At 45.1% G+C, this 27,376-nt stretch overlaps 1 protein-coding gene across 1 annotated transcript in view; it reads left to right on the top strand.

Annotated features, from left to right (window-relative positions):
• The first annotated feature begins 298 nt into the window (after positions 1 to 298).
• The window catches only part of LYRM4 (LYR motif containing 4), a 117,518-nt gene continuing 90,440 nt past the window's right edge, over positions 299 to 27,376 (top strand). The window contains exon 1 of the mRNA XM_060021601.1: positions 299 to 759. Within this exon, the coding sequence (XP_059877584.1) occupies positions 674 to 759 (86 nt within the window). The 5' untranslated portion in view covers positions 299 to 673. The remainder of the gene's footprint in view (positions 760 to 27,376) is intronic.

Below are 27,376 nucleotides of genomic sequence, written 5' to 3'. Positions count from 1 at the left end.
CGGCTCCAGCTCACCTCGGCGCGGCCCGCCTGGGCGCCGCCATCTTGACCAGAAAGGGGGCCTCGCGCCGGAGGCCCCTGAGCGGGCGCCCTGAGCAGAGCCGGAGCGCCGGGGAGCCCCAGGTCGGCGCCCTGCGTCCCCCGAGCGCTCGCGCGCCGTCCACGCGCGACAAGCGTCCCGCATGCAGCCCCCGACCCAGGCGTCTGCGGAACCGGCGCCCCGCGAAGCCCGCACCTAGGCTCAGGCGGCGCCGAGGGCAGCCCGAGCGGAAGAGCGGGCGCGGGGCGCGCGCTCGGTAACCTGGCAACGCGGAGCAACCCGGCGTCCCCGGCGAACCCCAGCCCTCCACCGCGAGGAAGCACCGACACCCCGCACCCGCCGCCCAGCCCTCGCCGCCCCTCGGCCGCTCCGCCCGCTGCTGCCCGCAGTACCCCGCGGCGGGGGCGGTCGCCGAGAACACCTCCCGCCGGCGCCGCCCCCTTAGCTGCCCGAAGCCCGCCTGCGCCGCCACGCGCGGCCGGAGCTCACCTGGGCCGGGGCGCAGGCCGCTCCCTGCGCCGAGCCCCGCGCGCGTGTCCCGCTCGCGCTTCCCGCGGCGGCGGAAGTTTCGGGAGTCGCGTTTAACTCGGGACCTCGGCGGAGAGGACCCCCCCTGGGTTTTTTTCGTTCCAAGATGGCAGCCTCCAGCCGCGCACAGGTGCTGGATTTGTACCGGGCGATGCTGAGGGAGAGCAAGCACTTCTCCGCCTACAACTACAGGTGAGCGGCCCGGGAGGTGCGGGCGCGGGTGCGGCCGGGGTACAGGAGCCCCTGCCCCGCGCGGCCGCCTGGGCGCCCAGAGGGGAGGCTCCCTGCCGGCCGGCGTGGCCCGCGGACCCTCGGGGGGCAGCCAGGGGATTGGCCCTTCGCGGGCGGGAGAAGACGTTCGCGTCTGGTGATGTGTCCCCAAGTCGGACGCTCTGCGCCGAGAGCTCCAGGAGGTTCTGCTCCGGGAACGCGGTTAGTGGTGTCTCTGCCTTTAAGCTGGATGCCAAGGTTCAGGTTCTCAAGCCAGGACCAGTTTGTTGCATTTATAAGAACTTTCCGTAGAATCGGAAGACTTGACCGTGGAAGTGACCCGTCAGTAGCACTTGTCCACAGCTGAAGGCTCTCTCTAGCCATTCCTTTCATTTCAGAGGTGTCTTAATTAGCCTTTTTGGTTGCCAGGATCCGTTCTACTTGTGGCATCGGTGGTGAGGCGGGGTTTGTGAGGAGGAGACGCAGGTTAAGGTCAAGGAAAAAAAGGGCTCGCCAGCTTCCGGGAGCTGAAACGTTTATCCTGGCCTCACCAGATGGGGATCCAGCTTTTAGGATCTTAGCAGCAGGAGAATGAGAATCTAAACTCTTATGTCCTTAATGTACCGCCCAGCTTTTCCACGCCTGCCCCATTCTCATGTGTGATCTTGAGTCCCTTATCTTTACTCTTAATATGTCTTTTGTCTACTTCAGAGCATCTGCGTTCTTTTCTGCTTCCTTATAACTCATCATGAATGTATGTACCTTATGGATTTTCTCTGTGCATCCATGTGGATCGGGTGTCTTCTCCTAACTACCTGACCCTCTGAGTTTGAGCCATATTTCCAAAGCAAGAATATGGTAAGGCCAGCTCATCACTTCACACCAGGTCTCACCTTCCATGATTGACAAGCCTGTGGATTGGGTTTCCTAGGAGCAGAGTCTGCGACCTGTGGAACAGACCTGGTTGGGTAGCTGCCCTCACGCCGGGTGAATGAGCGGGCAGGCCCTATGATGGGTAGACCCAGTGCAGTGTTGGTTATCAGACACTAAACCTCTCAAGCAGTGACTTTCTAATTTTTAGATACCTGCATAGAAAAGGTACTCATCCTGTAAATTTGAGAACATCTGGGTCACACCAATGAAATCATATCCAACTGGTCAGTAGTTAAAAAAAAAAAAACATTTCTGGGAGTGCATTGTTTCACTTAATGACTTTGGCTCTGGAAGCTGAAGTTTGTAAACAGCAGGTATACTGGTGGAATTTTAAACCAAAAAATTAACCAAGTACTTACTACCAACAATTTAACCAAGTCAGTTGAAAGAGCCCACAAAATACGCTTGTGAGTAAGTGGAAACCAGTCATTTTCACCACAGTCTGGAAGACAAATTTTGTCGTTTAAATTTACTGAAAATAAACAAGAACTGCAGATAAGTCACTCAGGGCTGTACCCTGTGGGCAGGAAGTAGAAATTACATGGTAACATATTTAGAAAATAATGGTTCAGATTATGCTTTGAGTAATCGTTTTGAGTTAAATTTATTATCCACAAATAAATGTATTATCCAAAGGAATCTGGTAATCACTTTACACTGTTTGCTGAAATCATGGCCCTAAAACGTGAGATTTCCCACTATTATCTCCTCAGATAATAAGCTGTTACAAAATATGTCCTTCTTTTGTATTAAGCTGTGTTTTGTGGATTCCAAGGATACCGCCTCCCTCTTCTCTTTGTCTGGTATGCCCGCTAATCACCTCTATCTTGAGTTCCTCTGCTTCCTTTGAGATTCATCTCAGTGTAACCTTTGGAAGGTTTTCCTCATTCTCTTTCTTCTCCATTCCCCACTCCCATTCAGACAGGTCCTATTACTACGTATTCTTTTACTTCGGTGCTCCCAAACACTCCCAAAACTACTTTGCCCAGTGCCATAGCAGTCCCTGGAGATGGAAGGATGAGCGCGCTGGGCTCAGCAAGGCACCTGCCACCAGTGGCTTTTTTACGAGCCTCTGTGGGACACAGTTGTAGAGTCATTGTCACAAACTGTGGCAAGTGCTGTGACAGGCATGCACAGGGTGTTGAATCAAGACGCTTCCCAGAAGATAGCGCTGGATCAAAGGCATGAAGCAGTGTGATCTTCTGGTGTGCTCGGTCATGTCATAGAATAGATTCGTGCTGGAGAGTTAAGTGTGATTTGGGGCTGACAGAAGGCAAGACTGGGCCGTGATAAGGAACCTGGACATTATTCTTAGCTAACAGGCAGCCGGTAAAGAGCTTTAAGCCATAAAGTGACATGGCCAGACTTGCCCTTTAGCCAGACCACTCAGGCAGCAAGGTGGAAGATGTTTGTGAGGGCCAGATACGAGGACCCCAAATGCGAGTTGATTAGGACAGTGCTGAGGAGAGATTAGGGCCCTAGTGGGGGCAGGAATAGTGGAAGAGAGAGGAAAAGATACATTCGATCAATAATTAGAAGGTAAAATTGTTAGATTTCAATGAATGATTGGATTCAGGAGTAAAGAAGAGAATCCAAGCAGAGTCCAAAAAGATGTCTAGGTTACTAGATAAACTGAGGCACAGGTTAAATGTGAAAGTTGCACTATTAACTGACTTAGGAAATACAGAAATACCTGGTCTTGTGGAGAGAAGAGTTTTCAGTTCATTTTGGAGCATCTTGAGAGAATGTCAGCTGGGGTCCCCAGCAGAGGCAGTTATTCACATGAGACTAAGGCTCAGAGGAGCAGTCAAGCCTGGAGCTGTCATCACCACGCGCTTGCTGTGTGACCCTGGGCAAGTCACTTCATCTCTCTGCTCTTCAGTTTCTTAATCTATAAAATGGAGATGATTTATCTGTCTCATAGGGGATGAGGTTTAAGTGAGCGAATACGTATGAAATGCTTAGAGTTGTGCCTGGTGCAGTAGGCACTAAATAAGTAGAATCCTTATCATACGTGGAATTAAAATCTTAATATTTGGTAAAATTTCCAGGAAGAGTATTTAGGGTAGTGGTTCTCAGCCAGGGCCAGTTTTATTTGACAGTGTCTGGAGACATTTTTGGTTGTCACAATTTTGGTGGAAGGATGCCCCTGGCCTCTAGTAGTTAGAGGCCAGGGATTCCACCAAGCTCAGGACAGTCCCCCATAGAAAGAGTTTTCTGGCCCCAAGTGTCAGTCATGCCAAGATTGAGAAATCCTAGTTTATGGTGAGAAAATTAGTGCGCTTAAGATGCTGTTGTAGAGAACATCAAAATTTGAGGTGTTGGTTGAAGAAGAGCCCCTGAAGGAGGCCAGGAAGACGCAGTCTAAGTGCGTGGTTCTCACTGTACTGGACTCAGGATCCTTTTGAATTCTTAAATGTGACTGAGGGCCCCAGAAGCCTTGTTTATGTGAGGCATGGTTATCAATATTTTTCATATTAGAAGTTAAAACTCAAACATTTTAAAGCACCTTTTTTTTTTTTTTTTTTTTTTTTTTTGCTGTACGCGGGCCTCTCACTGTTGTGGCCTCTTCCGTTGTGGAGCGCAGGCTCAGAGACCATGGCTCACGGCCCCAACCACTCCTCAGCATGTAGGATCTTCCAGGACCGGGGCACGAACCCGTGTCCCCTGCATCGGCAGGCAGACTCTCAACCGCTGCGCCACCAGGGAAGCCCTAAAGCACCTATTTTTAAGTAAACTAATAAACCCATTGCATACTCACCTAAATAACCCTTTATGAAGAATAAACATTTTTCTTCCCACCCCCCCAAAAAAAAACCACTGCTGACAGTGACATTGTTTGACATTTTTGCAAATCTCTTTAGTGTTTGGCTTAATGGAAGACATGTGGATTCTTGTATTTGTTTCCGCCTAAACCTGTTGCTATATCACAGGTCATCTAGCCTCTGGGAAATTCCTCTGTCCACTTACAAGAGAATGGGACTGAAAAAGGCAAATATCTCTTTGGGATGATAAAAATACGTTTTCCCGATGGATCCCCTGAAAGGTCTCCAAGACCCCAGTGGTCCCCGGGCCACACTTGAATGACCCCTGTGGAGTCTGAGAAGCGGGGAGAGGGCAAGCAGAGAGAGCAGTGTCACGGAAGCCAGAATAGCTGCATGTTTGGGAAGGTGCTGCGGGCGGGCCACTTGCTTTAGCAAAGTCCAGTAAAGGAAGAGGGAAGTGTCCCCAGCAAAGGGACCTCTGGGGACCTCTTCCAGAACAGCATCAGTGAAGTGGTTAAGACAGAGCCAGAGTGTGGGTGCTAAGAAGTGAACCAGAAGGAAGTAGACAGCAGTGAGTGTAGACCACCTCCCCGCCCGGAGGCCTGGTTAACATGCGGGAGTGGGGCTGGCTGCTAGAGCACGGCCACAGGAGAGGTGAAAGCCGCGCCTCTGCGGGCCCAGGTGGCGGGCTGGCTCACAGCAGAAGGCGGAACACTCCCTTCTCCACCGCAGAAGGAGGTGAATTTTTTTTCTTTATTTATTTTGGCTGCGCCAGGTCTTAGTTGCAGCACACGGGATCTTCATTGCGGCATGTGGGAGCTTTTAGTTGCAGCAGGCGTCTTCTTAGTTGCAACTCTGCAGGAGGTGAATTTAAGTTGGAATGTAAGAGGACAGGAAGTTGAGGTGATGGATGCCGTGCTGACAGCTCGTTTCTGGATAAAGTGGAAGATAATCAGATGTGGTGTGTTCTCGTATTTATTACACGTATCACACCATTAGCATTGTTGGTTTACTTGTCTTTCAGCCATGTGTCCCTCGAAGGCAGAAATTCCATCTTATCTCTGCATTCCTGGTGCTTAGCACAATACCTACCTACTCTATGCTTATAAATACTTGTTGTTGAAAAGCAGGAGGAAATTGTATTGAGGTAATTTTTATCAGCCGTTTCCCCCTACTGATTAAAAATGTATTTTATTGTAAAATGTGAGAAAAGGCAAAAGCAAAGCCCAATTGCCACCCAACTGAGTGTCAGAACTCCTTCATCCCTCATTAAGTGGATGAGTCTTTATTATACTTACTGCACACGAAGCGTCGTGTTGAGAGCTGCGAATCAAAATGAGCCTCCCGGTAAGGGCAGAGAGCGGCGAGCAGCATTCGGAGCGTGTGCCGCCTGAAAGCGGATCTCGTCAGGAATGCTGTCGGCTACAAGTGGCGGGAAACCTTCGCAGGGTGCTTAAATAAGGGGTTACTCTTCTCACGTGGAAAAGGTCTAGAGTATGAGGCTGCTCCAGCTGATACAGCAGCTGGATGATGTCAAGGTGTCTTGAGTCTCAGGTTTCCTCTCATGCTTATGCCTGATGGTTGCAAATGGCTATTAAAGCTCCAAATATCATATCCTTATTGAAGGCAAGACAGACAGACAAGAGCAACCCCAACCGGGCATGAGTAGGCTTTCTGTTCATGAGGAAAGGGTAGACTTTCCTGGAAGCTTTCCAGCAGACTTCTGGTTCTATCTTATTGACCAGAACTCAGTTACATTTCTACCACTAGCTGAGCAAGGGGCTGGGGAACTAGGTGCTCATCTAGCGTCTGCAGTGGGAGGTGACAGAGAAGCACCGGGAGTGACTGCTGCATCTGCCAACAGCTGGCTTCTATGCAGGAAGGGCACGTGGTTGCGGGTGCAGAACTCTCCAGGTGCGCATGACAAGGCACTGGGGAGGTGAAATGCACGGGGCACGTGGGAACCAGGGGCAGGCAGTCGTGGACCCTTAGCTGGCGCTCCATCCCAGGTGAGCTCGTGCTGGTGAAATAACCGGCTAGTAGTAAAAAAGATCTGACAGAAAGGTGCGGCATAGAAAAGGTGAGCAGTGGGCTAAGTTCGCACAGCTGGTCATCAACAGAACGGGAACTAGAAAGTTCCAGAGTGCTGCTTTTCTACAACTCTACCCTCTTTAGTAGAAATCTCCTACAAGGCATGCATCCTCTGTCTCGGCCGCAGAAATTCTAGAAACATCAACCCAAAGCTATTTATTTTCACAGTTTCTTCTTACAGCTGCAGCAGCTAAATAGACTCCCTGGTTTCATGGCTGGTAAAACTACTAACTTGCTGAGTGTCAGCTCTCAATTACCGCGTGCTGCACAGCTGAATGCAACATCATGGAAGTCTTCGATTGCAGTCTCGTGAATGGACTAAATAATGACTCCTATTTAGGAGTCTGTTCCCTTTTTGAACTGGAAGCTGAGGACCTGGAACCGTGAACTTGTAAAGAAGTCAGGACCCAGGCATGTGTCTCTGTTCACTGTTGCAGGTCTCTTCACACCAGCTACCTCTGCTGCTGATAGATCGAGAATGCTAGGGTGAATAGTACCAGCCCAGCGGGAATGGTATTAACAGCAAGCACCTTTCCCTTTCTAAAATGGGACAGCTACACTGGAGACCTTAGTGCCAAATATTCCTTTACCCCAGAACAAATGGGCAAATCAGTTTACGCCTAGTATTTCCTGAGAACCCATAGCATATGTATTACAGCACTAGGGCCCAGGGTAGATACAAACACAGGGTGGCCCTGCTGTTACAGGATTGTCGTTGATGGGCATAGGACGTGGACACACAAGAACAGCTCAAGAAACTGCCTTGTACACAGAGGAAACATGCAAATTGAAATAACGTCCAGACACTGCAGATTTGCACATGTAGTGGCAGAGGCGCTGGTCATGATGTTTTGTCCATCGCGTATTACAATATCGCACAGGTACTATACAAATGACATTGTAGTGATTGTTTCAACCTTCTAGGCCTAACTTCCACTTCAGTTTTAACTTTATACGTCTCTTCTCCTTTAGAAACTTAAAATTCTAAAATATGTTCTTCATTTAATAAATGTAACCCCTACCTCCCCACCGGGAAAATCTTTGCTTTATTCTCAGACTAACCCTGCCTTTAAGCAGAGGTTGCTGATGTGTGAGAAATTCCATCCTCTTGTTCTTTGTCACCTTTTATGCCTTGACTCAATTTAGGGCCTCACAGACCTGTCACCTGGGACAGCTGTCAGGCTGGGGAGCATAGGATGTTGCATTTTGCTTCTTGGCATTCGCAAACACAAGATTATTAGGACTTTTCCCCCCACGATAAAAAGTTTTCCCTCTTTTTAAGTCATGAAATGCCTGTTTATATTGTGAGGATTCGGAGAAACCACAGAATTCTGTAATAAGCAGCCGAGTAAGAGCTTTGCCCACCGTGAAATGTGGGACAAGTCGCACCTCTCTGTGAAAACAGCTCTAACTTACGGCTATGCAAGAGCTCTGAGGAAGTGGGGAGGAATACAAGAGAAGAAGACTACTGTTACATTGTCCAAGTTCTCTGCAAATCAAGTCTTGAATATGTCCTGAATTTATACCAGTGGGTTTCTCTAGGGCCACCTGCTGTTACCTGACCCCCTTGCTTCCACAGGAACGAGAGGCAGTTTACTTGTGCCTAAGAAAAGCAGTTTCTTAGACTTTTGAAAGATGGATTATTCAGTATCTTTAATTATGTTTGGAATTCCCCTCCCCCCCCTTTTTTTTCTCATGGTTGCTAAGTTCTGCCATGTTGAGTGATGATGGTTTTGAAAAGTAAGAAAAAATTACACAGTTAACTTAAAGAAGAATACATTTGAGATATCCAGCAGCCTGAATTTGGAGGGAAGTGTTAAAAAATTATTAGATCGATGTCATTGCTGATTTATTGAGCTTAGTTTATAAGAGTTTCCAAATTGCACTTATTCTATTTATACCTCACCCTGGCCCCTAAAGCATTTTAAAACTTATAAAAATACATACAGTAAAATGCAATAACATGAAATAATTGTTATAATTTTAAAATAATAAATGAGAATCAGGGCAAAGGGGAAATAAAGGTAGAGAATATAACAGTGAGGTGTAACGTTGGACCACAAAATGCAATTATAAGTCGATAGAACTTCCTTAAAGTCTCTGTATTCTGTATTGTAGTAGGGTAATACTTTTTTTTAATGCAAAGTGTACTTACAAAACATTCTCTTAGGAAATTGCTAGAATGTAATGAGCGTTATAGGAAATTGACTGTGTCTTAAGGCCTCACGTCAATTGCTGTGTGCAGTCTTTGTTGTGGATGAAAGGTACTTAAGGTCCTGTTACTTCTCCTTTGTGACCCCTTTCCTGACAGACTGAATCCCACTTCATTTTGTATAAGCCTTAGCATTTATTTTCTCAATTAACTGGTACCTAACCAATTTAGGAAAATTCTATCCTTTACAAACCAAATTAAGTGATAAAATTAGATAAATTCCATGAACCAAGCTGTGAATATCTAGGTTTAGCAAGTCAGCTAAATTAAGGTGGGTCCTCCTGGCTTTTGTCTGGATTAGTAATAGAAACACCGGGAATAGGGCTCCTCAGCTGATCTCTACCACCCCTGTTTTAAGAAGCAGATTTAAAATTGCCAAAGTTGAGACATAATAATACATCACCGTGACATTTTGATCATCTGTTTGGCTTCATAGCAACTCATTATTGGGGTTCTATTTGAAAGAATAATTGTTTTTTTAACTCAGGGATTAAAGGCAAACAGCTCACAGAGATGATCCTTCAGGATAAATCGAGGATAAATGAAAGTCATATGGCTTGATGCTACTGCTTCCTGCTTGTTTCCTTTTCCCTGGTATTTCTTACCCTAATATTATGATTCCTGAGCTAATTTGCTTGAAGTATTGTTTTCAGTCTCATCAATATGAATGAGAATCATGAGCAAGGCTATCTTGATTTAGAAAGATTCCTGGCCTTTGAACCAAGAAACCTTGGTTCAAGTTTGAGGTCAGCTGGCTCCCAGCTCTGTGACCTTGATGCATTTAGTCCGGGTACATCCTCCAGAATGCCAGAGTTGCGAAACTTCCTGGCAGAATGTCTGGTGTATGCAGTAGATACTCCGAGATCCCTTCTGCAGACAGGAGTAAGCTAGTTAATATGCAGTTACCTCTTAAACTAGTAGATCAACTGCCGAATCTTTAAATTCGTAGTAGCTAGCAGTCGTTTAATGAACTCAGTCAAACTTGTTGAGCCGCGTTCTGCACAAGGTGTTTATTAGCAATCCAGAGAACCCTGTCACGGTGGTGTGTGGTCTCTGGTGATGTGTGGTCTCCGTGTGATGAGATTGGTTTGAGTCTTCATTCAGCAGACATTGATTGAGTACCTGCCATGGGCCAGACCCTTGGGCTCCTTGCCGGAAATTCAGAGACAAACACAACAGAACGTGATCTTTTCCCAGGCGGGGCTTGTGGTTCAGTGCCTAGAGTAAGACACTGAGGATTGTACAAAGGCGCGGTGGCAGAGAGCTGGCAGAGCAAATAGGAGGGGCGACGGAGCCCGCCCCGGGGGCCCAAGGTTAAAAAAGTGATGGTGGCTTGCCCGGCTCGCTCGTAAAGACTCTGCAGGGACTCGCTGGCAAAGGGGGGCAGAAGCCGAGAGGACGGGTGCAGAGGGCGGTATAGTCGGCGCTGAGTGTGAGGGGCTCCCAGCAGTGCGGCCTCCCTGCTGGGGCCTCAGAGACACTGTGCCGAGTGCCAGGCCTGGTCCTGGAGGGCAGAGAGCCGCGCAGGGGCTCAAGCAGGACTGCAGAGAGCACTTCTAGCGAGACCACCCCAAGCGGACGGAGACCGAAGACACAGAGGCCAGGAGGAGGTGACTGCAAAGGAGGGGAGGGTGGCTTGAGATACGCTGAGGAAGAGAATGCGCCAGTCCCAGTGACTGCGTGGATGCCTTGGGTTAGAGAGAACGACCTGACCTGAGGTCAGGAGAATGTAACTGGGAGCAGAAGTCGTTCCAAATGAAACATCGTGTGTCAGGGACAGCGCCTCCTGGGCGTGAGGAAGACGTCTGAGCACCAGGACGGCATCTGGACAATTCAGGCTCAATTCTAAACCGTCTCTTTGGCCCTAGGTTTTGACTTAATTTGCGACACTCTGTATGTGCTTATCTCACTTTCCTTTCTTCAATTATGTAGCTTTCATATATTAATGTTATTGTCAGTTTATCAGTCATCTGTGTCCCATTAGTTGACTGTATCTGTTCCCAGGGTAATTATTTGTTTTATTTACTAGTTGGCTACTACCTTCATTGGATGTCATTAATGCATCTGTTAGCCTTATATTTATTCTTTTGTCCCTGGGGTAATTTTTTGAGTAGGTTTAGTACCCCACCTTTGGTCTAGTTTATTCAAAATTACTTATATGAACAGTTCATTATAATTATAAATATTACTCTGTAGCATAACTATTCATTTAATGTCTCCATACATTTCTTTTTGCCTGCCCATGTTTTGAGAATAAATGCAAAGATTTTCCCTATATAATTATCCCTCTCCTACGTCTGATCTCTAGGAGTAGTGTTGTTTTCACCGGAAATCACTTCCATAGGCAGAAGCATCTCTTAAAACCCTTTTTGCCCTTTACTGAGCAAAAAGCTAAATTAATCGAGGAAATAGTTCCTTGCAGCCAGACTGGAGCCAGAAAAAGCCACTGACCCTGTATCCTGGTCTAATTGTCTCTCATTCATTGATTCACCAAGTCTTCCGGAGCACTCACCGTATGCCAGAGTCGTGCTCTGTGCCTCTCCTTCCCGGACTGCGGAAGAACAGCTTTCAGCCCTGGTTGAAGCGGTAAACAAGCTTTTAGTGGCAACCTAATGCTTTATCCCAGACTTAAAACCCTAAAGGAAGGAAAGCCCTGGTGGGCGTATAACTCAACGAGAGCAGACCCCGATCGGGCAGCCTCCAAGCAGGGACGTTGCTCACAGGCTCTGGCCTGTGTGGGCCCCGAATCCTGACTGCGACGTTCAGTCCCTGCATCCGGCGCAGGCCCCTCTCCTTCCCCGCGTTGGAAGGACGCCTGTCACCGGAGACTGTGATATTTAGTTTCTGGGCTCGGTGCTTCCCCTTTTCCCTCTCCACACTTTCCCGGTAACGTTATCCATCGCCGACTGTGTGTTGACTCCCCCGGCTGTTTGCAGCCCAGGCCCCTGTCCCAAGACCAGACGCCTCAACTGCTCTCGCCTCCTGCACGCCCCGCAGAGGTGCAGGAGGTGACTCAGCACCCACACCTGCCAGCATGCCTGCTCCCTCCCCGTCCTGCCCCTCTGCTCCTCCCTGGGATGGCTGTGCGCACCCTCTGCTGGCAGCCCCCTCTGCACCCTCCTTCTCCCCGTGAGGCCTCTACACGCAGGCGCTAACCTAGCGAGCTGGGTGCCAGACAGCACGGCCTAAACGTGGTGGATGGAAGATTTCTGGGAAGAAGTACGATAGTTCGTCCAACTTAAAGACCTTAAAAGGAGTAGCGTCAAGACTTGAATCCGAAACTCTGAGGCCAAAATGTGCACACTCTCACGCAGCCAGTCTCCTCCCCTTGCTTGAAACACCCCAGAGGCTCTTCTGGCCTTCAGGTAAAATTCCCTCCCGGCTTCACGCACTCCCCCTAGAGTCCTGCCTTCTCCCCTCCTGTCTACTTCTCACGTTTCCTGATGCCACGCAGCTTTAGGCCTTCATGTGATCACGTAATGAGGCCTGAGCTTTCCTCCCCCACACAGCAAGTTCCTACTCATCCTTCACACTTCAGCTAACAGGCCAGCTCTTGGTAAGCTCTCTGAAACCTCCCAACCCCACTCTGCTCCCTTGTTTAAAAATATTAAAAGAAAGAGAAAGGAACATCTTTAGTTGCTTCTCACTTCTTTGGGGATAAAATCCTTACCACAGCCTGCATTTCTCTAGCCTTATGTCCTCTCACCTTCCCATCAAGGGTGGGGGGAGCCTTTGCCTTGGCCTCCTCAGGTGCTCTGCTCCCTCTTCCCCGGGCCGTTCCTCTGTCTGGCAGGGCCCCCTTCCAGTTCACAGAGGCCACCTGTCCCTGCTCACTGGCCTGGCCCAGCAAAGACGCTCCCCAGCCCGGTCGGCTCTCGCAGCCCGTGGGCCTCTCCATCGGACACTTACACCGGTTGTAATTTTGCAGTTATTTTGTGATTATTTGAGCAATGTCTCCCCCGCTAGTCGGACTGCAGGCTCCAGGAGGGCAAGGACTGTGTGTTTCCTCACCTCACCACAGTCACCCCAGCCAGCATCCCAGCCAGGCCCCAGTGTGGGCACCAGCACGTGGTGAATGGACGACTCCTGTTCTCGGGGGCCCCTCCCACGTCCTCCAGATACCTTGTATAAATCCTGCTGTGATCACTCCCCCATCACTTTGCCCCTTATTTACTAGACTGTCATCCCCGGGGAGTGGGGACCATGTTTGAACCAACTTTGTCTCCTTAGTGACGGCACACCGTAAGCGCGTGAGAAATGTCTGCGCGAGCACTGTGTGTGGGTAACTGCTTATTAACAGGCAGCGGCGGAAAGATTTTGGTGAATGGCCAGGGTGACCGTGTTTAGGACCCAGACGGTTACATCATTTTGTTTTCCTTCCTACCTCTTCATCAGAATACAGAGGAACCACGTTTTCCCAAGCCATATTTATAGCCATCCTTTTTTCCCCCAGAAATTTACCTATTATATTTTAAAATGACTTTCTGTGAGTGAAATCAGCATCGTATCTTTCTCACTGGGATCAGCCTAACGTAAACGTCTGCAAAGTCCTAACGCATAACCACACAGGAATCCAAGCCCCTTCGCCAGTCTAGGGGAGACCATGAGCCAGTGCGAGCAGCGACAGCAGGAACCAGGGGCCTCAGGGGTCGGTGCTCCCAGCCGGCACCCGTCAGCACCCACTGGCCTCCGCGCCTGGTGTTCGAATTCCCAGGTGCTTACTGCTGCTACCGGTTCGCCCCTCCTCATTGCCACCTTTGCTGCAGCCCGTCAGGCATGCAGGGCACCGCTGTCTCCTGGTCTGTCTCCCTCTCTTCCAGGTGGAAGGCCCCTCACATGCACCCCGACCTCTCACACCCGCTTCAACCCCTGTGCTCTGATGATCCGCCCCTCTGTGCATCCTTTCCTCAGCCTGCAAACCAAGGGCCTCCTTCCTGTCCTGACTGGGCTGCCAAACCGAGCGGGTCCAAGCTAAAAACCTGCATGCCTCCCTACCGCATTCCGGCCCTCCGGGCGAGCGGGCCTCCTGCATGCCCCCTCCTGGGCGATGCTGGGCTCTCAGGCTGGAAGCCACCTTACCTGTTCTCCTGACTGTACCACAGCCAGTCGGTCGTCTTGCCCAGCGGGTCATCTCCTGTGCTTCTCCTACCAGGAAACACTTTGTGTCTGCACAGTGACTGTCTTTGCTGGCCCTCACCAGTTTTTGTTGGGTTTTGTAACAGCCTTCTACTGCTCTCCGCCTCCTGTTCTTGGTTCTTACCAGGCGTCCTTCACATTTGCCGCCAGAATGTTTTTCTAAGTCTCATCACAGCACTCTCTGACGTCTGTGTTTAAAAGTAGCGCAAAGAGTTAACAGTAGTAGACTTCTTCCTTTAGAAGCAAATTGGTCAAGAAACTTTGACTAGGTAGAGCTCAGATGAATAAATGCTGACTGAGAGGCAAGTAAATATGAGCCATAGTGTAGGATTATGAGTAACTATGTCTAAGACATTGTTTATCTACATGAAATATGTTAAATTTGCTCGTAAAATTCAGGTATTCAAATAGATTAGTTTTTTTGCTGCTGGAAATATTAAGAATTGACCCTGAGTCAAAATTTGCATCTGCTTCCTATCATATTGAAGCTTTAACGAAATAAATAGGATCATAAAATTAACGTTTTATTGTTCTTCAGAGATCTGTATTCACTTCACTACTCTCACTGAATTAAATTACCTTTACTTATTTGTTTATATAAAGATAAAAGGCAAACTTGATAGAATAAAATATGGATTATTTACAAGGCCTTTGGACTTTCTCTTATTTAAAGGCGTGAATTTGTTAGCTGACTTAACTTATGTATCTTGTGCTTATGTAAGTTTGGATAATCAATAATGCCCCTTTACATAGTAATTCTCTAATAAGAAAAAATTCTTTTTTAGCATGAGTATAGAATTGCTCTGCAGACCTTGTCTTGAATGACAGTAGCTTCTCAACATTTGTTTTGCTATATTGTGGTTAAATTAAATTTATTTGAACTGGCCTGGGGACCTTACCATCTTTTAGCGCTATTGTTCCAAATTCTCAATTCATAAATAAGAGATTTTGGAACCCCATCCTTTCTCACACTGAAAAGAATCTGCATTTAATTTTATTCTTAATTGAGGAAATCAGGAAAATAAGGGTAAGAAAACCAAAATGAGACCTGGAATGAGGTTAGCAAGCAAACTGAGTTCTTGGAAGTGTGAACATTTGGCAGCCATAGTACCGCCTCCAGTCTGGCTCTGAGCTTCCCAGGAGGCAGAGGGGACCACGAGTAGTTACGTGAGTCACAGTGTCATGATACAAAAGCAGCCGTGTGCCTAGAAGTGCAAGTCTTCCTGGTACTAAAACCCAAGAAGTTTATCTTGTGGCTCGTTGTATGCAGGGCCACCTTCTTAGCATAAATTCCATAGGGCGGTTTCTTCTGGCATCTCATAATCTTGACTAATGACACAAGCCCCCAGTGAATAAAGCAGTTCTGCAAGAGACCAAGATTGCAAGTGCCTGGTGTAGAGTACCCAGAGGGATAGGTAGAGGGCTTGCCTTTTAGTGAATCCTCCATAAATAGTATTTATTTCTAAGTTTTGATTCATTTTGAATAGCAGTGGGTGTGAAGTTATGCTCCCAGGTAAGATCTAGGCTAAGTAGAAAGCTTTGCCCCTACATTGAGGGGTTTACCATGACCAGAACCATAGACCCCTGAGAATCTCAGATCCCCTCCAGTTCAAAACCTTCCAGTTCTATACCTTAGAGATTTTTTTAAGGGGCTATTATGATGGATGATCTGTTTAAACAAAAGAACTTTCAGGTGAGACACTCAAGTAAATTAGTTATAAAATGAACCCCTGTGTAACTAAATTGGTTTATTCTATAGAATTAGTGTGAGCTATGAGCCACTTAACATGTGCCCAAAATTAAGACTGATTTCAGAAAATTTTATCTAAAGTAATTTTCCAAATATCTTGAGCTCAGAGCCATTGTCTGTTAAGACCACTCTTGTTTGTTAAAGCTTGATATCTGCATTCAGTAGAATGGCTTTCCCTCTGTGCTGAGAGAGAGAGAGAGAGAGATTTCACTACACTTTGTTCTTCTCAGGCGGTCATAGTTTTGTTGACATAGAGTCTCCCCCAGAAAGGTAAGAGTTTAGCATTTAGCATACTGATAACATTTCTTCCCATTCCGAGCCAATATATTATATATATTCGTCATCTCAAAACTAGTGAAAACATTTTATATTTTCAGATATTTTCAGTGGCAGTCAGTTAGTAAACACATTTTTTTCTGATGAAACTGCTTTGTAACCGAGTAAGCTTGGACCCAGAGGTAAAAGAATGGACCTTGAAGTGTGTTCTTAAGACTAACACAACCAGATTATTTTTCTGTCTAAAGTATTCGAAAGTAACTTACCCCCACATATTTCACGTTTAATGGATCAGAATTGTGATGATCAATTTTGTGTTCAAATGCTGTATGCCAAACATAGCAAATGTTGAAATATAACAGTAACTGGAGGTGTATGTAAATTCTTTCCAGAACTAATATTACTAATTTGCTATAGTGTGTATTAAATGAATAGTAAAGAAAAGACACAAACATGTAGTTAGTAGGTGAAAGATTAAAATAATATCTAAGAGTGCTTGTTAGACTAAAAAATTCATAACTATCATTTTAGTCTGTTTATATAATTCTTCTGGCTAAATGTAATTGAATTCTTTTTCCTGTTGGAATAGAAATCTTACAGTTATCATTGGGTCACAGGTTTTTGTGGGAGTTTCTCTCCTTGTATTCTAGCTAAATAAAATTTTTCAATTCAACAGTTGTTATAGAGCACCTACTGTGCGCAAAGCGTAGTATGTCCTGTGGGGACACAGAGATGGACAAGGTCTGGGCTCCTGTCAGGTGAGACAAAGAACCTGGAAGATGTGCCCGTAAGTCCCAGCATCCCAGGCAGCACGATGCGGGGTAAGGGGGCTGGACAGCAGTGCTGCAGACAGAGTGCCACAGGGGCCAGAGGCCAGGAGATGGCACAGAAGGCAGATGTGCTCATTAGTGGGAACTAAATTCTGCCTGGGAGCTATCACACTGAAACCACAACTTCACCTTGAATATTATCCCACACCCTTAATCTCATCACTACACATTACCAGAGGATTCCATCCTCATACTTTTTAAAAAGTAGTCTTCCTCTTTCCCTCCCTCCTTCCTCCAAGACTCTGTATTCCTTCTTCCATATTTTTCTTTCCTTTCCCGTATGTTTTCCCAGTCATATAGAAATAAGGGATTTTGAATTCTATATTTGTCTTTGGCCTCCCTTTGCAGAATGGCTCTCCACTCTGGTGAAATTCCTTTCATCCTTCAAGGATGTCAACCTCCCTAGAAAGACTTCCCAGACCCCCAGGCTGAGTTACTCCCTCCTTCCTCTCTATTCTCAGAGCACTTCCCATATAGTCCCGTTATAAGATACAGTGATGTATAGTGTGTCCCAACCCCGGGAGCTTTGTGAAACCATGGCTGGTTTCCACTTGGATCCTAAGCACCTCGCGCCGAGTCTGGGGCCTAACAGATGAGTGTGAGCGAATGAGCAAGACCTTCCTTTGAGTAGTAAGTGCATCTCACAAAAGTCTTCTCTTCTCTGCATCTCGGCGATATTCGATACAAACAGAAAGAATATTTTTAAATAATGGTGAAGAGTCCCTCAAAATTAACATTTCAAATATAAAGCAGCCTAAATTTAGTCCTCTTAAATAATGAGAGTTTTTATTTTGTTGGGTTTTTTTTTAACATCATGATAGAAAATATATGGTACAGGCTGTTTTAAGAAATAGGGCTTGAAATTAGAGTCAGAATTTTGACCACCCTTCTTTATACAGAGTAAGATGGTTAGTTACAGTGGAGTGAAGGGACAGGCTGAGGAAAGGGCTATAGAATACCAGCCTGACACAGGACACTCAGGTAAGACCAGGTTGCACATCCACGGATCAGCATCTTCTCAAAGACAGGACTGCCCGCAGTCCTGAGCACTGAGGCTAAGACCACTGTAGGGGAGGAAAAACTTACTCAACTCTCTTATGCTCTGTGCACGGAGCCTGTGAATTAAACTGTCAGAAGACTAACAGGAGAGACCATGTACGAATTTTATTTCGTGTTAATATTTTTGCATAGCATGGAAGGAGCTTCATAGAAAAGTGGCAGCCCCAAAGAAGCAGTTAGACTTGGGGGCTTGTATACCATTTTTACAAAGGGCGGTAAATTGTGGAGCAGTGACTAGACAAAGCCAAGGGATTTGGGCAGCTAAGGACAGGATATTGTTGGAAATTGACTAGGAAATATGTGGGGGAAACTAACAGAAGACAGGGTTATTTAGTGTGGTTTGTGTAGACTCATCTCAGCATAAACTCCCCATATCTGGTGGGAAGAATGTTTTCTTCCTGGTACCAGGAGGACACCTTTCTCATGGGAAATTTATGCCCTGCTTTTGGCAGAAAAGAGAAGGGCAGAGAGCCCTTCCTGCATCTGCTGTTTCTCAGTTGCCTTCAGCTCAAAATAACCAAATGCCAAAGTGGCATATTAGGGCATGGAATGTTCTCCCCTTCATTATCATAATTTGACTTTGGACTTGGCTGTGGGATCTGTATGGTGGGGACCTTTTGGAAGAAGGGGCGGGGAATATATTGACAATCTCTGCTGTGACTCATGGACCTCACACATCTAAGATCAGCTGATGCACTTGGTAGGCTGTGTTGCCAGAGGGTTAGAGGAGATACAGGTGCAGCTGTGCCTGGTTTGCGGCAGGTGCCCTGGATCCATTAGCTGCTGTGAGAGGAGGGTCTGTAAGTAGCCTCTGATGAATGAGCAGGACTTGCCTGTGGGAACTGTTGGCACACGCCTGGGACCGGCCCTTTCAGCCTCCAGCCTCTGAACCTTGAAGGGGCTGCCTGGGTAGCAGTTTTGTCCAGATCAGCATTTCCCAAAATGTAATGGGTGTTACTGGAGGGGGAGAAGCCCTGTGAAGGAATCTAGGTGCCTAACTTTGCTTTCTCACATTTCCAGGCATCTTCACTGCTTTAATGTGTAAATATTCTTTGTGGCTCTTCCTGAGGAAATACTGGTATTTTCACGCAGTGCCTGGTGGGAAGTGTGGGTCCACATGTCAGATCTGACTCTCTCCTGCTTTGGGCTCTTGAAAGCACTTCTAGGCAGTTGGAGGGCTCCCCAAATCTGCCGCATCACTCATTGTCTGCCTGCCATCGTTGGTCTTATCCATGAGACCTCCTTATATCTAGAAAACATACGTTGCTCACTTATTCTTGCTGGTGACTAATGGCAGGAGGAAAGGATAAAATAAACAAAAACGCATTTTATTTGGCTTCTTTTTAGCAGCACTGATAGGAAATTTTAATGAAGACATTTGAGTTTAATGACCAAGAGGAATTTTTATTGTTCGTGCTTTATTTTCCCCCATAAAGTGGAAAATCCAAAATTAATTGAATATTCTACCATACATAGTTATTCTCGTCAAATTTAAATCATTTAAAGGTCCTGTCTTACATTGGCATGGTTCACACTGTAATTTTAAAATAAAATTTTTAAAGCTGTATTCTGTAGTCTAACTTTTAACACTTACTACATGATGAAAGCTTGGGTTTGCTTTTTTAATACCAGGTCAAGCTCATCTCAGGTAGATGAGGGGGTCGCAGGGGAAGAAGCAGAAAATCCCATCCCTGCACATGGAGCTTTTATGTCGTGGTGACCCTTTTAAAAGCAATACGGCCAGATCCGTAAGAAGAGGATGTGTATATGTGAAGACACTTAATACTTGAGCATTATCTTTGTTTTTTCCCTCACAGGAGTAGTTTGAAGGACTCCACAAATGAAGGACATGTTTCTCTTTTGGTCCAGGAACATGTGAGGAGGGGACTGTGGGTCTGAGCTCTTCGAGTCCAGCTAGCGGGGCACCCGTGCTGTCTACACAGCCGTGTCTAAAACCAAGAAACGGGGAAGCCAGGACCCCGCCGCTGCTCGATCTGTATGCCTCCCTGCCACAAAGCTAGACAGTGTTTTATAGGTGGCCTTTACTTTGATAAATTGGTTTACATTTTGAAAAATCTTGTTTGCAGCAAAATGTCAGTGGCAATGAGGATAGATCCAAGTGGTAATTAGAAGTTTAATTTTGATGAATTGTAGGTTAAAGATCTTAAATGTTTTTATGCACCAAAAAGGAAGCCTGGACAGAAACACTCCTAAACTTTTCCTCTAGGGCCTGAGGAGAGCATCTGCTACAGGACAGTGGAACTTTTCTTTCTTTCCGTTATTTATTGTTGTTTTTTTTTTAAAGAGACTGTTGCCTTTTTAAAAATCCCCATAGAACTGTACCTAAAATCTGCAGTTATATAAAAATGGTTTTTAGGTCATAGTGTTTTGAATATACTTTTTGTTATATGTACATAATTTTCATATTTATTATTTTAATACATAGAGGCCATTACTTTACCATAATTCCTTACACACACATCTGTCGTTTCCATAACTACACCTGGGCAACTGAACTCAGCTGGACAAAAATCACCCAGTTTGGCAAATGGGTACTGGATGTTACCAACCTCAGCTGGCTCTTCTCATTGCATAGAGAGTTCTGGAAGTCTGGTCAGGCTCTCTGTTTCTGAAATAATTGTTTTAAATTCCTCTTCTCAAACTTCCAGTCCTCCTCACTCTTTTTTTATAATTTTGTTTTCTGATGTATACTCCAGAAGCCATAACATAAAAGAATAAACTCGTATTGGCACAAAAACAGAAATATAGATCAAAGGAATAGGATAGAAATCCCAGAGATAAACCCACGCACATATGGTCACCTTATTTGTGTGTGTGTGTGTGTGTGTGATACGCGGGCCTCTCACTGTTGTGGCCTCTCCCGTTGCGGAGCACAGGCTCCAGACGCGCAGGCCCAGCGGCCATGGCTCACGGGCCCAGCCGCTCCGAGGCATGTGGGATCTTCCCGGACCAGGGCACGAACCCGTGTCCCCTGCATCGGCAGGCGGACTCTCAACCACTGTGCCACCAGGGAAGCCCCAGTCACCTTATTATTGATAAAGGAGGCAAGAATATACAATGGAGAAAAGACAGCCTCTTCAAAGTGGTGCTGGGAAAACTGGACAGCTACGTGTAAAAGAATGAAATTAGAACACTCCCTAACACCATATACAAAAATAAACTCAAAATGGATTAAAGACCTAAATGTAAGGCCAGACACTATAAAGCTCTTAGAGGAAAACATAGGCAGAACACTCTATGACATAAATCACAGCAAGATCCTTTTTGACCCACCTCCTAGAGTAATGGAAATAAAAACAAAAATTAACAAATGGGACCTAATGAAACTTCAAAGCTTTTGCACAGTAAAGGAAACCATAAACAAGACAAAAAGACAACCCTCAGAATGGGAGAAAATATTTGCAAATGAAGCAACTGACAAAGGATTAACCTCCAAAATTTATAAGCAGCTCATGCAACTCAATATCAAAACAACAAACAACCCAATCCAAAAATGGGCAGAAGACCTAAATAGACATTTCTCCAAAGAAGATATACAGATGGCCAACAAACACATGAAAGGATGCTCAACATCACTAATCATTAGAGAAATGCAGGTCAGAGCTACAATGGGGTATCACCTCACACCAGTCAGAATGGCTATCATCAAAAAATCTACAAACAGTAAATGCTGGAGAGGGTGTGGAGAAAAGGGAACCCTCTTGCACTGTTGGTGGGAATGTAAATTGATACAGCCACTGTGAAGAACAGTATGGAGTTTCCTTAAAAAGCTAAAAATAGAACTACCATACGACCCAGCAATCCCACTACTGGGCATATACGCTGAGAAAACCAGAATTCTAAAAGAGTCATGTACCACAATGTTCATTGCAGCTCTATGTACAATAGCCAGGAAGTGGAAGCAACATAAGTGTCCATCGACAGATGAATGGATAAAGAAGATGTGACACATATATACAATGGAATATTACTCAGCCATGAAAAGAAACAAAATTGAGTTATTTGTGGTGAGGTGGATGGACCTAGAGTCTGTCATACAGAGTGAAGTAAGTCAGAAAGAGAAAAACAAATACCGTATGCTAACATATATGTATGGAACCAAAAAAAAAAAAATGGTTCTGAAGAACCTAGGGGCAGGACAAGAATAAAGATGCAGACGTACAGAATGGACTTGAGGATATGGAGGGCTCAGCGGCCATGGCCCACTATTGCCAATTTTTCTTTTATTGTGGTAAATTACTGATTTTGTTATGTCATTAGGCACTTTTAAATAATTCATAAGTAATTATTGTAATAATTTAGAAAGCATAAATTCCAATAACCAAAACTAATTATTGTTAACATGCTGTTTCCTTGTAGTTTTTCTGTACCTATATTTTACCTAATTGAGAGCATCCCGAATGTAAAGTTATATCCTTCATTTCAGGAAACTTAACATTAGAGGGTAAAGTTAGATTCCATATTCAACATCTTCCACTAAAGTTAATTCCAGGAAGGTCAAAGAGTTAAACATAAAAAGATAAATCATAAAAATTTTCAAGAATACATGGGTGAATATTTTTTGTGATTTCACAGTAGAGAAGACTTTTGTACATATATATAACCAGAAGTCGTAACGTGAAAAGTGTTACACTTTACTGCGTAAGAACTGAATGTTTTTACGTGACAAAGCACACGCACATAAAGTCAAATGACAGTCCAAGGAGAACATTGCAACTCACCCCAAAGGGATAGTTTCCTTAACACCTTCCTAAATAGGTCTTACAAATCAATCAAAAAGACAAATCATTCAGTTAAGAAAAGGCAAAGGTTATTAACAGACACAGAGGGCTTTAAACTTGTGAAAAGGTGGTCAGCAGCACTCATAACAAGAAAAATGTAATTAAAAGTGAAATGAGAGGGGCTTCCCTGGTGGCGCAGTGGTTGAGAGTCCGCCTGCCAATGCAGGGGACGGGGGTTCGTGCCCTGGTCCGGGAGGATCCCACATGCCGCGGAGCAGCTGGGCCCGTGGGCCATGGCCGCTGAGCCTGCGCGTCCGGAGCCTGTGCTCCACAACGGGAGAGGCCACAACAGTGAGAGGCCCGCATACTGCAAAAAAAAAAAAAAAAGTGAAATAAGAGACCATTTTTCATCTGTTAGGTTAGCAAAGATCAGGAAGTTTCATGACACGTGTTGGCAATAGTGTTGAAAACCAGCAACTTACATGTTGCTGGTGGAAGCTTGGACCGGTCCCTCTGCAGAGAGAACTTTGATGATATTTTATCAAATCTACCATATACATATCCTTTGCCCTACCGGTTCCATTTCTACGAATTGTTCCCACAGACACACATGCACGTAATGCTATAGTAATAGCAAGATCAGAAACAACCTAAATACCCATTAATAAGGGGCCCACTAAATGGACTGTAATTCACGCATATGGTGGAACCCTGCACAGCCCTTTATGGGTCAGCTCATTTGTACTGATAGGAGATGATTGCTCAGATACATTTTTATTCAGGAATTAGAGGTGCGCCATATGTTTAGAACCCCACTACTTATGAAGAGAAGTATACACATAGCGGGTATAATACGAACCCAGTATCTCTGGGAGGCTACACAGGAACCTGGCAACTGTGATTGCATCTCGAGAGAATGGGGTCTGGAGCGGGAGGGAGACTGGTAATTCTCCTTACACCTTTTTACACCTCCGACTTTAGTATCTGCAGCTTTAAGGTTTTTGAAGCATCTCTTTAAAAAGCTGCATGATGTCATCATTTTTGAACATTTAAGGTTGTTTCTATTTTTAATGCTTATAAACAATTCTGTAATGCATATCTTTCTGTATACATCTTTGTACATATTTCAGATTGTTTCTGTAGGATCATTAAGAATAGAATTAGTGGATAAAAGATAATGAACATCATTATACATTATGATGTATGATACTATCTTCCCCACAGGAGATATAGTTCATATCCCACCATCAGGCTGTACATGCCCTTTAGGTTTTTTTATTATTATTATTTATTTATTTATTTTTGGCTGCATTGGGTCTTCATTGCTGTGCGCAGGCTTTTCTCTAGTTGTGGCGAGTGGGGGCTACTCTTCATTGCAGTGCACGGGCTTCTCATCGCGGTGGCTTCTCTTGTTGTGGAGCACGGGCTCTAGGCACCTGGGCTTCAGTGGTTGTGGCACTCGGTCTCAGTAGTTGTAGCTCATGGGCTCTAGAATGCAGGCTCAGTAGTTGAGGTGCACGGGCTTAGTTGCTCTGCGGCATGTGGGGTCTTCCCGGACCAGGGCTGTCCCCTGCACTGGCAGGCAGATTCTTAACCACTGCGCCACCAGGGAAGCCCGAAACTCTCTTCGTCTCATTCATGTGCACAAAGATGACCTGTCATATTATTGAATCAAGGAGTACGTAAGTATCAGCTGTCCAGAATTTCCAGGGAATGCATCCTTCTGGGAAGCTGAGTTCCCATAGTTTTCTAGACGTTGATGCTGTAAGTATAGGAAACTTTCTTTAAATTTTGTCTCTTCGTTAGATATATTACACATTGATATGTGGACATGTGTCACGGAGTATAACTGTAATCTACTTTTCCTAGTTTTTTTGGTTTTTATATATAAATTTATTTATTTATTTTTGGCTGCGTTAGGTCTTTGTTGCGGTGCGCGGGCTTCTCATTGCAGTGGCTTCTCTTGTTGCGGAGCACGGGCTCTAGGCTCACAGACTTCAATAGTTGTGGCACGTGGCCTCAGCAGTTGTGGCTCCGTGGTGTGTGGGATCTTCCCGGACCAGGGCTCGAACCCGTGTCCCCTGCATTGGCAGGCGGATTCTTAACCACTGCGCCATGAGGGAAGTCCCATGCCCTTTACTTTTTAAAAAAATTCTGCTAATTTGATGGACAGAAAATTATACCTTGTTTAAATATACATTTCTTTGATTGTGACCAAGGCTGAACATTCATATATCACCTGTCTCTCTAAATTTAGTCACTTTTTGGGTTCTCTCGTGAATTACTGGTCCGTGCTGCTCACTCATTTATTTACTGTGGTCCTTCTGTCCTGTTCGATTTATATGCGCTACTTACATGCTAAGGATATTAATCTTTTGTCATATTTGTTTCTAACTGGGTCAGGTCTTTAAGGACGAGTAGGAGTTAGCCAAGAGATCGGGCTGGAGGAGGACACACCACATGTGGAGAAACAGCAGGCCTGCCTTCAGGAAGAACTGAGAAAACTCCAAGTCTTCCCGTAAAGCTGCAGGCAGTGTTTCATTCTGGAAGTGGTGCTGGGTGGGGTGGGATTGATGAACAGGAATATACCGTCCATGCTAATGCACTTGACCCTTATTCTGAAGGTAATAGAAAACCGTTAGGGAATTGTAAACAGGGAAGTATGTAATGGGTGTTATTTACAGCTGCTCCCAAAACTGAGAGCCTTTGGTCTCCAGAGTGGGTTTCTAATAGGAAGTTTCTAACAGGAACTTTACCTCCTTACCCATACCCTTCTCGTTGGCTATTGTCCTCCTTCCTAAAGTAATTAAACTCAGTTATTTCACTTACACTTAACTGCCTTTGTCACTAGCTTTTTCCCTCATAATGCTCGCAGCCCAGCCGCTTTTCCTAAGACATACTTGGCACTTGAACTATTTGTAGCAGTACTTGGAGCAGTGTTGGGAGATAAGATGATCTTTTTAAGCTTTGTGATGCCAGAGACAATTTTCTTTAATGCCTTTGCAAATGAATAAGAACTTGGCTCATCCCAAGTACTTGTCAGAGGTTGGATAGTTGGGGTTTATTGGCCCCTGAGGAGACACAGCTTGGAGTTGAAAATCCCAGACTGTGTTCAGCTGGGTTCAGAATCCAGCTCTGCCACTTACTGGACATTTGATCTTGGCCTTTTTTTTTTCCTAATCTCTGAGTTGTAGTTTGTGCGGATTAAATCAGATAATGTGTATCCAGTTCTGAGCACAGTACCCTGTGCATGGTACCTGTGCCAGAAATCATAGGTATTATTTGTCCCTTTGGACCCTCAAAAGAGCACTGGAAATGACTAGAAAGCGCCCTTTTCTTTGTGGATTTTGAAAATAGAAATCTGAGGTTATACTTATCTCTGTTGCATTCAGTATTACCTGCTTAAAGTTCTTTTTTTATCCTTTCTTAAAATATTTTTCCTCTGACCTTGGAGTTCAAGGTTTTAAAAGTAAATATCTTGGCATTGTCACTGTCATCTGGTTGTTAAGTCTCAATGAACCGTCTCAATTTTTTATAATCACTTCTGGAATATTTTCTCCATTAGAACTTTAATTACCTACACAGTCCACTTTGTTCACACTTATTATTCATAAGTTATATACCTTTGCCCTCTTCTGAAGGTTATTTTTTTCTTACATATTTCTCATCAACTTATCTTTCTGTGTTTTAGATTTGATTTCCTAGTTTGTCCTCTCTTCTGGCTTCTGTAATAACTGTTAATTTTTACTTCCTTCAGCTGTGTACATAATTATCCTCTAACATTGCCGTCTTTGTTTTGTGGGGGTTTTTTTCCCTTTTTTTGCTTTTCTTAAAAGTGGGCAAATGTAATGTAGCTCCTATACTATTTATCTTTCAATTTTCTTTAGAAGTCAACCTATTGAGGAATAATTTACATACAATAAAGTATCCGTTTTAAGCGTGAGGCTCAACCTTTTGACCAATATACAGTCAAGAACTGCTCCATTGCCCCAGAAAGCCTCCTCAGACCCTCTGAGTTCCCTTTGCCTGGCTCTTACTTCCTCTTTCATGATTTGGGTGTGGATTTCATCCTCCAGCCGCCCCTGAGGCCAGTAACCTTGTTGATCTCCACCTCCCACAGTGCTTACATGATAGGCCTTCTAGACTTCTTCATTGGATTCTCACGGTGAATTTTGTAATCATTCCCTTTCAGAGGTTAATTCAATCTTTGTGCTACAACCCTTTCCATTCTATTTCTTTATCAGTGTCTTACTCTTCGTTGTGATTTCCTTACTGATTATTAGTATTTTTCTTGAAGGTCTCTTTGATATGATATTTGGATAAGTTTGTATATTTAGTAAATATTTATTAAGCTCTCTCTCTGAGCCAGGCACAAGGAAGATAAAAGTCCATACTGTGTGGGGCTACCATTCCAGTGGGAACTTAAACATTCGTAAGAAGGAAGCTTTCTGCTCTGTTCCTTACCCAGAGTACTTATGACCTTCAGATGATCCTTGAGCTTCTCCTCTAAAGCTGTTACTATGCATTCTATTATACACAGCATACATACACCATAATCCCAAGACTCTTGCATTAATCTGAGGTAAGAGCCTGAACCAAGATTAGAGCTGAGGGTTTGGAGAAGTGGAAGATGATGCAGAAGACTGTAAGTTGAAACAGTAAGATTTTGTGATTGTCTAAATGTAAGGAATTATGGGAAAGGAAGGCACTTAGGATGAATACCCAAATGCCTGACTTGGACAGTTGGCTGTCTGAGGATCCTCTTACCTAGGAATGAAATACTGGCCATTGGGGAAAAGGGAAAA

The sequence above is a fragment of the Delphinus delphis genome, chromosome 10 (genome assembly GCF_949987515.2).
Source record: "Delphinus delphis chromosome 10, mDelDel1.2, whole genome shotgun sequence".
NCBI classification, from domain to species: domain Eukaryota; kingdom Metazoa; phylum Chordata; class Mammalia; order Artiodactyla; family Delphinidae; genus Delphinus; species Delphinus delphis.
The sequence above is the reverse complement of the archived record's forward strand: the minus strand, read 5'-3'. Positions and strand labels throughout refer to the sequence as shown.